Genomic DNA, 12,102 nt, shown 5'->3' with positions numbered 1-12,102 from the left:
GTTTTCTGTCTCTTAATTTTACCTTAATTAAAAACGGTTTGGATTTGGATGTCGGGAGTTTAGTCAGAGAAAGAAAGAGACATTAAATTATATATTTTTCACCATCAAGACAAGCATAGTATAATTACGTAACTTTTATGTTTATTTTATGCAATATACTGTAACAGTATCAAATGTTTAGAATAGCTAAATTGTTGGTGGACAGTGATTTAAATTTATGCTCTTCATATTGTTAGAAATTTAATTTAACTGACACAAATACAATACAAGTGAAATATATTAATAACAGTATGTTATAGTGATTCATACTTGAGTAACAACATTAAAAACCCAAAAGCAGTATCTTCAGTAAATAGCATTTTGCATGCTGTGAAATGGCTCACTGAGCCTAAGGCAGGTGGCTGTAGGGTTGGGCTCTTGGCTGAAGGCCTCCGAGTTAGACTGCACTGTCCCAGCGTGTATGCTGCCGTTACGATCAGCTCCTCCACTGCTGGGGCTTTCTCAGGGCTGAGCAGCCGCTTGTCTCCCCAGGAACAGGCTTCTGTTCTGGCCTGCGTCTGCTCCTTTGGCCCTCTGAGCCACCCATGTCTGAGACATTCCTCAGCGGAGAGACGAGACCTAAATACACACACACACATGCATGCACACTAACACAATGTTAGAGAAATCACAAACCTTATTTGTAAAAGCACACGTTGTCCTAGATGCACAACATAGGTCCTGGAGCAGTTACAACCTTTCTGCTGTTGCTTCATTGGCCTTCACTTCAGCATCACACAGTTGAAAATGTGAGTGTCCAGTGGGGCTACTGTTGCTGAACTAATCACGCTAGTAATGCCCTGTCCTGAACTGCAACCTATAGGGAGACCACTGAGCAGTAGAGGGCGCTAGAGCCCTAGTCTCACCGTGGGTCTTTGAGCAAGAGAGCCTGAATGAAGAGGATGGCTGCAGGATGCAGAGCCTCCAGCTCCTCCCCAGCATAGGACACGTCCACTTGGGAGATGTTCAGGAATGTCTCCTGCTTGTCCTCACCCAAGAAGGGAGAAAGTCCGGGCAACATGATGTACGTCAACACGCCGATGCTCCTGTTCAGGACGCATGCATACACACATGCAGGCATACACAGTTTGTTGAGAAGGCATTCTCTATTTCTGCATATTCATTTTGTGCCTTTTTTCTTTTTTAACAAATGGTTGAATTTGTCGAATATTAAAGGTTCAGTGATTTTTTTTACCTGCTGATTAAAAACATACTTATTTATAGAAATAATATTACGTTTTGACATGCTGCTTCATACAATGACAGTAGCCTAGTCTAAAAAAATAAGGCGCAAAAATGACCACATGTCAGTAGCGGTGCTTATGGGCTCATAGTTCAGAACCTCAGGAGCTAAAATGGAATAAGGAATTCAACGTGATTCACTGTGCCTGTGGTTCTGCTTTCATATACAATACAAGGAAGTGTGTGGTTCCAACACAGACAGAAAACAAGCAACTCTGGTCTTCCAAGTAAAACCAGGCATAAACACTGGTGTGAGATGGACCACGTCAGTGTAATGTAGTGTTCCTCAGAAAAGACCACGGCTTTGCAGTTCAGCCAGATTTCGGCTGAATAAGAGTGGCCACGCGCTCACACATACTCTGGAGTTCCCATGATCTCTCTCAGCTCCTGGTGCTGCCTCACCACCTGTGACAGCCCAAAGTCCACGATTCTAATGTCACCCAGAGGTTTCGTGCTCAGGAGGTTCTGAGGCTGGGGATCGAGATGGACACAGAGCAGGCAGTGGGCGGACACAGAACTTAGGAAGGTAGAGGAGTGTGGATTCACACACTCAGTAAACGAGAAGAGAAGTCTTATGAAAATTAAAGACCTTTCAAGCAGACTGCAAAACCTACACTCCTCTGCATTCCTGTCTCTATAAGCTCCACACACTTCTGATGTGATCTCATCTGACCACAATACCTCTGACCTCCCCAGTCTGTCTAATTAACATACTGACATGTGGTCTAACAAAGTCCAACATTGCATCACAGAAGAAAAATCCTATTGTTACTCAACATATTGAAATAATTATTGGCATCACTTACTTCTAACATTTCTTCTTCTCCCAGTTTCAATAACCGTTTTGGTTCAGTTCTATCAGCTCCCTAAATTCCCACCTTACTAGACATGCCAATAAACTGTCTTAGTTAAATGAGTCCTGATTTTAACAACTATGCAGCTAGGAGGAACATAAGCACATTCATGTATACGTTCCCTGCTCCTGTACCTTGAGGTCGAGGTGCACAATGTTGTTGCTACCGAGGAAGGCCACACCCTCCAGGATCTGCCTCAGGAGCAGCTCCGCATCCAGCTCAGAGAAGGCCACACACTGCTCAAAAATCTCTCCTCCCGCAGCACTGGGAACACACACACACACACACACACACACACACACACACACCCACACACACACACACACACACACACACACACACACACACACACACACACACACACACACACACACACACACACACACACACACACACACACACACACACACACACACACACACCACCAATAGACATACACAGATCCACATTTAACACACCCATTCACATGCACAGACCCAGACACACACACACAGAGAGAAAGAGAGAGACCAAAGCCCTTTTAAGTCCCTCCACGGCTTCACGAAACCAACCTGGCCCCAGCTGCGAGATCACAACACATGATTGGCACAATGTATTCACAGCATGTCACATGATTGGCACGATGTTTTCACATGCCAACTGTTGGTGGCAGAATGGGTGGAGTATGTATAGATGACTGCTATGTTGGCGGTTACAAACCAACCCCATACATTTCTATGGGAAATACTTTGAGTGCTGTGTCTCCTCATTAGAAAGCCGCTGGAGAGACCAACTCAGTATTTCAGATCTTTGCTTTAACCAGCACTTACATATACTTCAACCAGTAGGTGTCACTAAGGATGCACCGAAAACACCAATCTCTGGCCTACAGTCTCTGGGAAGTGGATCATCGTTTAGAGACCCTTTGATAAATATGTTGTCAGAAGTCCCCTATGACATATTAATATAATCTTAAATTCACTCAATATTTATATCAATTATAGGCAATGTACTGCAATTATGAATGGTGCTTTAAGTGACAGGTTTTTATTAGAATGTATGGTCAGTTCAGTTGTCTATGCTTATAGCACCATCCTGATACACCGCACTGTCCCTATTGATCCTTAGGGATAAATACAGACATTGTGCTGCCTGTGTCAAGAAGACAACAGTCAGCCTCTCAATGGGGGCTGAATTCTCTCTCATCATCATCGACAAAATTAATCTTCTCTTCTGGGCAAGCTGAACATGGCCTGCTGGATGGATACCAATACATTCCTCTTGGCCTAAAATAGATCATTCAGAGTTGTCCAAACACGTGGCCCACTTGTAGACCCATGTGTTGTCTGCAGGTCTAATTTGTTAATGTGGTGGAAGATCGGGAGAGAGAAACAGAAGGAAAACAAAAGATGGACTAATTGGACATGAAAGGCGTGTGTATGGACAGCATTATGTACATGCAGACACACAGCAGGGTCACCAATCAGCCTGGCCATCATTGTTCAGCTCCAGCTGCACAACCTTACCTCAGATGGCAGCCATCCCTCATGCCAGCCTGGAGTCTGATTGTGTTATGTTATATATGCTTGGGTCTTTTAAACAGTAGAGGTTTTTGGTTAGATTTTGGTTAGCTTTTCAGTACAACTTCCATATAGTCTGGTATGACAAGACAAAAGAACATTAAAGAGACCTTATGCAACTTTTTCATAGTCATAAAATCGCTCAGAAATCGTTGTTTTGCTTGACTGACCAGTTTAATCGAAAACAGTAATATTTCCTCCCGCCCCCAGTGTCCCTATCCGCTCTGCAGGAGACGATCGCTCCTTGTTTACATCTGGAAGTCTGAGACGCGTAAGGAACAAGAAGAACCACGATTGCAATTTATATATTTATATATAGCCTATATATGTATAAATATACACGCTAAAGCTGTCGGGGAAGCTCTGCAGAGAAATATGCAAGCATAAAACGAGCGAAAACGAAACCGAAACCAGAGATGAAATCGCCAATCCTGCATAGTTCCTCTTTAAGTTGAAGGACCTTCGGTAGCACCTGTGTGAATCCAGATAAATCTGTGAGCGCATTTTTATTTTCCTCTGTAAGATCCATCAAGCGAACGTTCCATCCAAGCTCGTTTCCAAACAACCAAAACCACAGAAACCATTCACAACCGCTTATAACCGCGGGCTTTATATGATGATAAGCAGAGGAGTACAGTTAGCTGTGTTGTAGCACTCCACCAATGGCTGCACTGACGGGGTTAGGCGTTTTTTTGGAATTGACTACACAGTTTAGTTTACAAGAAAGATGTGTCTGCAGAGTTTAATGTATACCCATTTTTAAAAACTGTAATCTCACTGCTGGTTACACCCCTTGGGTATTATAGGTGAACAAAGCATCCCCAGACCAAGTCTCCTTGTCAACTGAAATGAGAATCGGTCTGGTGCCAGCCAGGCTAGGTAGCACCTTTTTCTAGATAGTGCCTTTGTTCATAATGGCTCTGTACACACCATAACTTGTCCTTGTGTTGTTGTTAAACTTTGGTGCCAGTGGGGTGGAGGCAGTTCATGCAGAGCTATTTATAGAGGTTGATGGCCAAGCGAGTCATCAGCACCCCTCCTGTGACTTTTAATTGAGAAGGTAAGGGGGGGCATGCAACTGTGTTCATCCTGGGCAGCAACACTAGACCGCCACCGGGAGTAACTGCTACAAAACAGATTAACACAGTAGACTAGGCTATATATGGACACCACAATGCCAGAGTATCTCTTTAGATCTACCATGGAAGAGAAAGTTATCGTGGAAAAAATGATTGAGTACAAAGATAGATTAACAGACCTAGTGGGCCCAAGCGATCAGGAGTTTGTGTGTGTGTGTGTGTGTGTGTGTGTGTGTGTGTGTGTGTGTGTGTGGAGGTAAATGTATGCATTAGTATGTTTTTTGGGCTCTGTGTGGTCCATGAGTGAATATGGTATGTGCAGCATCCATACTAGCCTGTCTAAAATAGCTCACCACTCCAGGAGCAGCACCATCTCACTGGCCGTCTCGTAGACCTTGTGTAGGTTGATGACTCTAGGGCAGGCATTGGTCAGCTCCAACACGGCGATCTCATGGATGACCTCCCCGCGGCAGTCCTGACCCTTCCTCCTCTTCTTCACGAACTTGGCAGCGTACTCCATCCCAGTGTGCTTCTCCACACACCTTCTCACAACTCCAAACCTGCCCCTGGACATGGACAGCACACGGGACAGGATGGGGCAATCAGGCAGAATACGGTGGCCATAACTAGTTAATAAATGGTCCTTCAACTGGACACACATATAGGTCAGGAAAATAATATCCTTTCAGTAATTTGTCACATCTAGTGGAGCGGGACAAAACAAACAAACAAACAAACAACAGCAATAGTTATTGATATCTCAAATATGCAATATAAAAATAAATCTATATTAATTCATTATTCTTCATCTCAAGTATTGAGAAGAATTGCTAAAATGTGCAACTTTTGCTGGACATAAAAATCTAGTACGTGTGTGTGGCTAATTTATTTCTATGCTAATTATCAATTGGAATTCCTTACCTGCCCAACTCCTTGCCAGGACTGTACCGCTCAGTCAAGGTATCGTTTCGGATGCTGATTTTGGTATCAGTCAACAGCGCCGGTCGTTGCGCCTTATTTACCTGAGGATTCTCCAAGATGACGTCCATAACTCAAGAATAGTTTCAACAGGTAACAAAACCTGTGACATCTGGTTAATTTGTTCAGCTTCAGAATTCAGATTCAGAACTGTAGCAGAAACCAAAATGCGCGTCCCAACGACAGGTTGAATGCAGCAGCACACTGCGGACAGATACTCAGATTGCCTAGACAGACACCATTTACATAGCAGAGGCGGAGTCAAAAATGCAGGTAATATTGACAAAAATATTAATTCTTCTCCATCTAATTATGTTATGCACAAACACAACGGACACCACAATGCATCTCCAACTAAAAGATGATATGACAATATACTGAAATGCTCTGTAACTTGGACCAGTGCATGCTGGGACAAATTCAGAGGTGAAACTACAGTCCATTACAAAGTGATTGTTTATTGACATTCGTAACAGTGCTAGGCTTGAAATACAGAGCAGAGCCTGAGAGAGAGAGATAGAATAAATATGAGTGCACCCATGATAAAAAAATCAGCATATTTTCAGGGGAGAGGGGACAATTGGGTAAAGCAATGAAGCAGCAATGGTTCAGTATGTATGCATATCTCTCTCCCTGTGTGTGTGTGTGTGTGTGTGTGTGTGTGTGTGTGTGTGTGTGTGTGTGTGTGTGTGAGAGAGAGAGAGAGAGGAGGGGGTGAGAGGCAGAGAGGAAAAAAGAGAAAGAGAACATGAGTGTATGGACAAGTGTAGTAGCTTCTAATTCTAAATGGACATGAGATACAATTGAAGTGTGAGGCAGATTGAGAACTTTCACTTTACAGTGACATTCCATACAGAAAATCAGTATTAAAACATTTCATAAAGGAGAAAGGAAAAGGCCTCGATAACTGATACCATGAGAAATTGCATTGCTCATTAATCTGACAAAATATGCATAGCATGGTACACTTTTTACAATAAATAATTACACTGGAAACAGTCCATCAAACGACGTGACCATACAATTACTCTATTATAGTTTCTCCAGTCCCGTCCTTTTTAGTCTAATTACACACATTACATATAAATATGTACATAGGTATGTTTACAGTCCAATTCATACATCTTTCACTTTGTGATGTAAGATATAAACACAGTTTATTACATTCTTACAGTGGTCAGGCCAATTACAACTATGTCCATAAACTCTTAACTAATCAAACGCTCTTCTGGCCTAGCTCCGATCTCCTCAGCGAATGGAGAAATGCGTCAGGTGCCAGTTCTATAACTTGTGACAGACCGCCAGATGGTAGGAGCCAAGTGAGGGGGAGGGATCCCCCTAAAATAGTCCTCATATACAGCAGAATGTTTCTAGCGTTGTGGTCGACTACCGCACTCCAAATTCAATCACTAATGTATACTGTTGTGTAATGTTTCCTTTCGCTTTGTTCTTACTCTGGCATTCGTCACGTTCTGTGGGTGCTAAAAGTACCTGACCTCTTGGCTGTTGTATGGCTTTGCACTCTACTTGAAATATTCCACATGCAGGCCTGCAACCAGTAATGTCGTCTTTGTCTGATGATTATGAAAATCTTTGGTGATTCGTCTCTGACAATCCTGTTTTCACTCCAACTGGAAGGTTACTTCATTTTAACCTCAACAATAATATTATTAGGAAAATGCAATATTGTAAATCTATGTAACACAGCCTTTGAACTTGTAAAGGGGACACAAGACGTGTTGCCTGCGTAGTTAAGAGTGCGTAGTTAAGAGTGACTTCCTATGTACTTGGCATGAGTGAAAATGTGCTGTATGGCTACACCATCTAGAGATCTGGGGTCTAAAGCAAAATAAAATGCACCTTTTATCATCCACAGACAGAAGGACAGCATTAAAGGAGAAATCTAGCTTCTATCTGTGCTTGAGCAAAGGTAAGAAAGTCAATTTAGATTTGCACTGGTCAATATTCAGTATCGTCATGTGTTTATGCACAATCATTTAAAAGCAGAGTTCAACAATCTTCTCACAAGCAAACATTCATATCATCCTTACAAATATGAGTATGTTCAAAATGATAAACAAATTGTGTAAACATTCAAACAAGAATAAAAACAAGACAGACAAAGCAGTGGTCATTGCGCTTACATTTGATCTGTGATAATGAATATGCTTTAACATTTGGTCTCGGTAATGCCTTCAGACTGTGTGGAAGCATTCCACATTGACACATTTAAAAAAAACCTTCAAATTATTTTATGACAGAAGTGCTGCAGAAAGCTTTATTCTGGAGCATTTCTGGCAATCCCCGAGACTTTCAGTGACTGTGGCCCTTTTATTGTCTTTTATCTCTACCAAAGCGAGGGTTTTAATGTTTTAAAGGGCAGCATACATATAGAAGTGCAATGTCACTATGTAACTAAATGTCATGTATTGTTTTTCTAAATGTGAAACCAGATTACACCTATAAATGTTTTTTTATATTATATGCAGAGATCAGTAATCTGTACCAACTGGAGCGTCCTCCATTTCTCCGTTCTGAACTTCTGATGAACAAACGACAGAGAGCACAAACAGAACACATACAGTACATGTGAAACCCCGTTCTTTACCACATGGTGACTAGCGAACCCTTTCTGTATTTCATGGTGACAAGTTAACTAACAAGTCATGTTCTTTTCTGGGTTACTCTCTCCTGCAGAGGCCATTTTGAACTGTGGTGATGCTGAGGTGATGGGGTATGACGGCCATTTTGAACTGAGGTGATGGGGTGCGATAGCCATTTTGAACTGAGGTGATGCTGAGGTGATGGGGTTTGATGGCCATTTTGAACTGAGGTGATGCTGTTTGGCCCTGGTGATGTCGCACATAAACACTGCTTGCAATACCCATGTCCATCGGTGTGGCATGATGGTGGTGACACAGTAACAACACATCCAGTGATCGTTGAATTAATGTCGGAGCATTCCTCCTGCCCCGAAAGTCATTACTTCCTGTGTCAACTTCAACGACAGCGGCAGCGCGTGTCTCTCATGAGAAGGAGATGCTGCACCAGAAGTGATGATATGGTGGGGCGCAGGGGGGACACGGCTGGAGGCTTCAGCCCACTCTGGCTGTGGTTGCAGGGGGTCGGGTGGGTGGCTGGGGTGCGGTCAGTCGCAGTAAAGGATTGAGGCCCTGAGAGAAGGAGAAGGCTGAAGCCACACGTTCACTATTGCATACCAGCTTGGATTGTGCAAACCCAATAAAGACTGCACATACAGTATTAACAGGTGAGTTACACATGCATTTCATTTTTGTCTTCAATTTGATCTTGTTTTGTTTTTGTCTGTTTTTTAAGTCACAAAAAATGTTTGTTTTTTCTTTAAAAAAAGAGACGACAGTCCACGGCAAAGTACACATTTGTGAAAAACAACAGTTTTGCAGTTTGTGGGGTCCCCTGGTTGGATGGGGCGGGGCGGGGCGGGGCGGAGCGGGTCGAGGGGTGAGGAGCGGTCACTCCAGGCCAAACGTGCTGGTCTCCTCCACAGCGATGAGCAGCTTCTCATACAGCATGGTGTAGGAGGGGTACGGAGGAAGGTCCAGCCGGTTAAAGCACGTGTGAGCCCTGAAAGACACGGTTCAACCGCAGCTGTAATTCTCAGATGTCATTATTATTTCTTTAACTAACTGATAACTGATAACTGTCAGCTCAGGGAGGAATCTTAATGAGCCTAATTGAGCTCCTTGCCTCCCATGGACCATACTTTCAGATAACGACTTCCAAATCCATTATGTGTATCAATACGAATCAAATCAATACGCACAAAACAGCTTCTATCACAAGTGCTGAAAGATCAGTTGGATTAGCAACTGTTCATAAAACATTCACACGTACAGCTCAGAACAGAGGTATCTATTAATAGTTATACACCAGAACAACAGCATCAATAGATTCTACTTTGAAATCGTATAGTCATAGTATGAATGGTCAACTCAAGTCACTCCAATAGCCCCTACATTTGCTCTTGCTCTCATCCTTTTAAGCTCCCATAATGTTCACCAGCTTCAGTAAACACAGGATCAAAACTCCAGTAAAGCACTGGACTGTAAACCCCAGGACCTTACCCCCCATTAAAAATGTTACAGGGAAAAGATACGATATGAACACTAACTCAACTACAGCAAATGGGACATGACAATATCCCATGCTTCAAACAACACTGTTAAACCAACCTTAGTTCTCTGTCTGCTTTAGTCAGGGAGGGGCGGGGGAGGTGTACTAATGGCATTTAAAATAGCATGCATGTAGGTCAGACTACTTCCTCAGGCTTTCTCAGGCATGACAGAACCAGACACAGACATGATAACATACTACTGTGTGTGTGTGTGTGCGTGTGTGTGTATGGGAAAACTGTGTGTGAGGGAGGGTGTGTGTAAGTGTGTGTGTTTTGTTTGTGTGTGTACTTGGGTAACACAGGAAAAGAAGCCTTTTCTTTGTTAGAGAATTGTAACTCATTCATGTTGGGGCTCAAGTGTCACTTGTGTTTATGTGTGTCCAAACACACAGCTGCATGTGGCCAATTCTTCATTGGACACACAAACAACATGCTTGGAGCACATTGAGAGCTATTGAGGCCGAAACCACTGGACCAGAACTGGCTAGTTAGGATCACAGTAACATATGCAAATAAAGGATACTGTAATATTCAACAAAGACTGGTCAGAATATGCAAATCCATTTAGTGACTCATCCCTATGCATGAAGACATTGACCCTGAACTGCAGAAACAAACACATGTGCAGGACAGTACACATTTCAGATCGGTGGGGGTTCTGAACATGTCTGGAAACTGGAAACCCTTAAGGAACAGGCTGAAAGGGTCTATAACACTCCCCAACATGTCTGTGGTGAAGGGACAGAACAGCCTGGCCATCTGGGGCAATAAGCCTGTCTCCTGACCACAAGAGCCACTCTTGTATTGCGCCTCAGTCAGAGTACAAAGTCACCTGTGCTGATGGAGGTCAACCCCAACACCACAGCATGCCAGCGGGTCCCACTAGCCAGGAGGACAGGGACTCTAAGGGGGCACAGGTGTGCACACCAACACCATACCTGGGCAGTGAGGTGATCTTGCCCCACTTCTCGATGCAGAAGCGGCGGAGGCCGTTGCTGCCCCGCAGTGCGGTGAAGCCCTCGTAGGGCACGCTGGACGTGCCCGTCACAAACTGCAGCAGGCGCAGCCGCTGCTCGTTATTGAAGCGCTCCACGGCCCCCCAGAACCACCGGATCACTATGTGCCCGTCATGGTAGCCTGGAGATGGGACATTATACATACACGGGGTTACATATTACATAGATTATCATATCATGTAATGTCATCTCATGCAATGTCTCAGACCACTGTACCATACTATACAATATCATACCACAGCATATTCAAATAAAAATGCTCATGTGCATAGTAATGTCTGTAATTATAATGCCTTTACATTGCTGTGCAATACAATGCTATTTGTCTATGGGAAATGACTGCGTGGTCTGTGTGGTCTGTGTGGTCAGTACAATATGCGCTGGCTGGTTCTGACCTCCTCTGTACTCGGTGTTGTTCCTCCAGTCGTTCAGGTCGATCTCTGCGGTGCCTGCAATGACCAGCTCCAGCTCCCTGGCATCAAACACGGACACCAGCCGAGAGTCCACCACCTGCACACACACACGTTCACAGAGCTCAGGACACATCTGACAACTCACCGCCCAACACATAGCCCATATGGATACTCACAGAGGAGGAGGAGGAGAGAGAGAGAGAGAGAGAGAGAGGAAAGAGGCTGTGTTTGAATGTGCATGTGTGTGTGTGTGTGTGTGTGTGTGTGTGTGTGTGTGTGTGTGTCCGTGGGTGCATGCGTGCATGTGTGTATGTGTGTGTGTGTGTACATGAACGATAAATACAACAGGGTGTGCATTCTGTGCAAATATACAGAAGGTCCAAACGATGTGCCTTGACCCGTCCTGGCGTACCTCGTAGAAGCCTCTGACCATGGCCTGTGTCTGCTGAACAACCCCTCGCTCCACCCTCCACTTCACCATGCGGTCAATGTACTCCTTCTTGTTCTTCTCCGTCACCTGGATGTTTGCTCCGCCCGATTTCAGCTCTCGCTCTGTCACCTGTCACCACAACAGACCACGACAAGTTCATTTCACTGTTGTAGCCTACATTCAGTAAAACCCCCTTGACTGTTCTAAAATCAGTGCAAACGACTAACTTGAGTGGCTAATTGCCTTTCTAAAACTGTTACTAAGTCTATTCCGCAAGATTTCATGAAACGAAGGCACAGCAACTAAAAATGCAATGATGTATTCATAGATAATCATTGC

General features: G+C 43.8%; 1 protein-coding gene and 1 pseudogene across 1 annotated transcript in view; both read right to left on the bottom strand.

Annotated features, from left to right (window-relative positions):
- Positions 1–240: 240 nt before the first annotated feature.
- Positions 241–5,822, bottom strand: LOC134062405 (serine/threonine-protein kinase 17A-like; annotated as a pseudogene).
- A 3,407-nt stretch (positions 5,823–9,229) lies between these two features.
- hecw1b (HECT, C2 and WW domain containing E3 ubiquitin protein ligase 1b) overlaps positions 9,230–12,102 on the bottom strand; it is a 39,088-nt gene continuing 36,215 nt past the window's right edge. Inside the window, exons 28-31 of the mRNA XM_062517392.1 lie at positions 11,746–11,892; positions 11,316–11,430; positions 10,843–11,041; positions 9,230–9,354 (exon numbers count right to left, since the gene is read on the bottom strand). Coding sequence (XP_062373376.1) covers positions 9,243–9,354; positions 10,843–11,041; positions 11,316–11,430; positions 11,746–11,892 — 573 coding nt within the window. The 3' untranslated portion in view covers positions 9,230–9,242. The remainder of the gene's footprint in view (positions 9,355–10,842; positions 11,042–11,315; positions 11,431–11,745; positions 11,893–12,102) is intronic.

The sequence above is a fragment of the Sardina pilchardus genome, chromosome 2 (genome assembly GCF_963854185.1).
Source record: "Sardina pilchardus chromosome 2, fSarPil1.1, whole genome shotgun sequence".
NCBI classification, from domain to species: domain Eukaryota; kingdom Metazoa; phylum Chordata; class Actinopteri; order Clupeiformes; family Clupeidae; genus Sardina; species Sardina pilchardus.
Note: the sequence above shows the minus strand (reverse complement) of the source record. Positions and strands in the feature narration are given on the sequence as shown.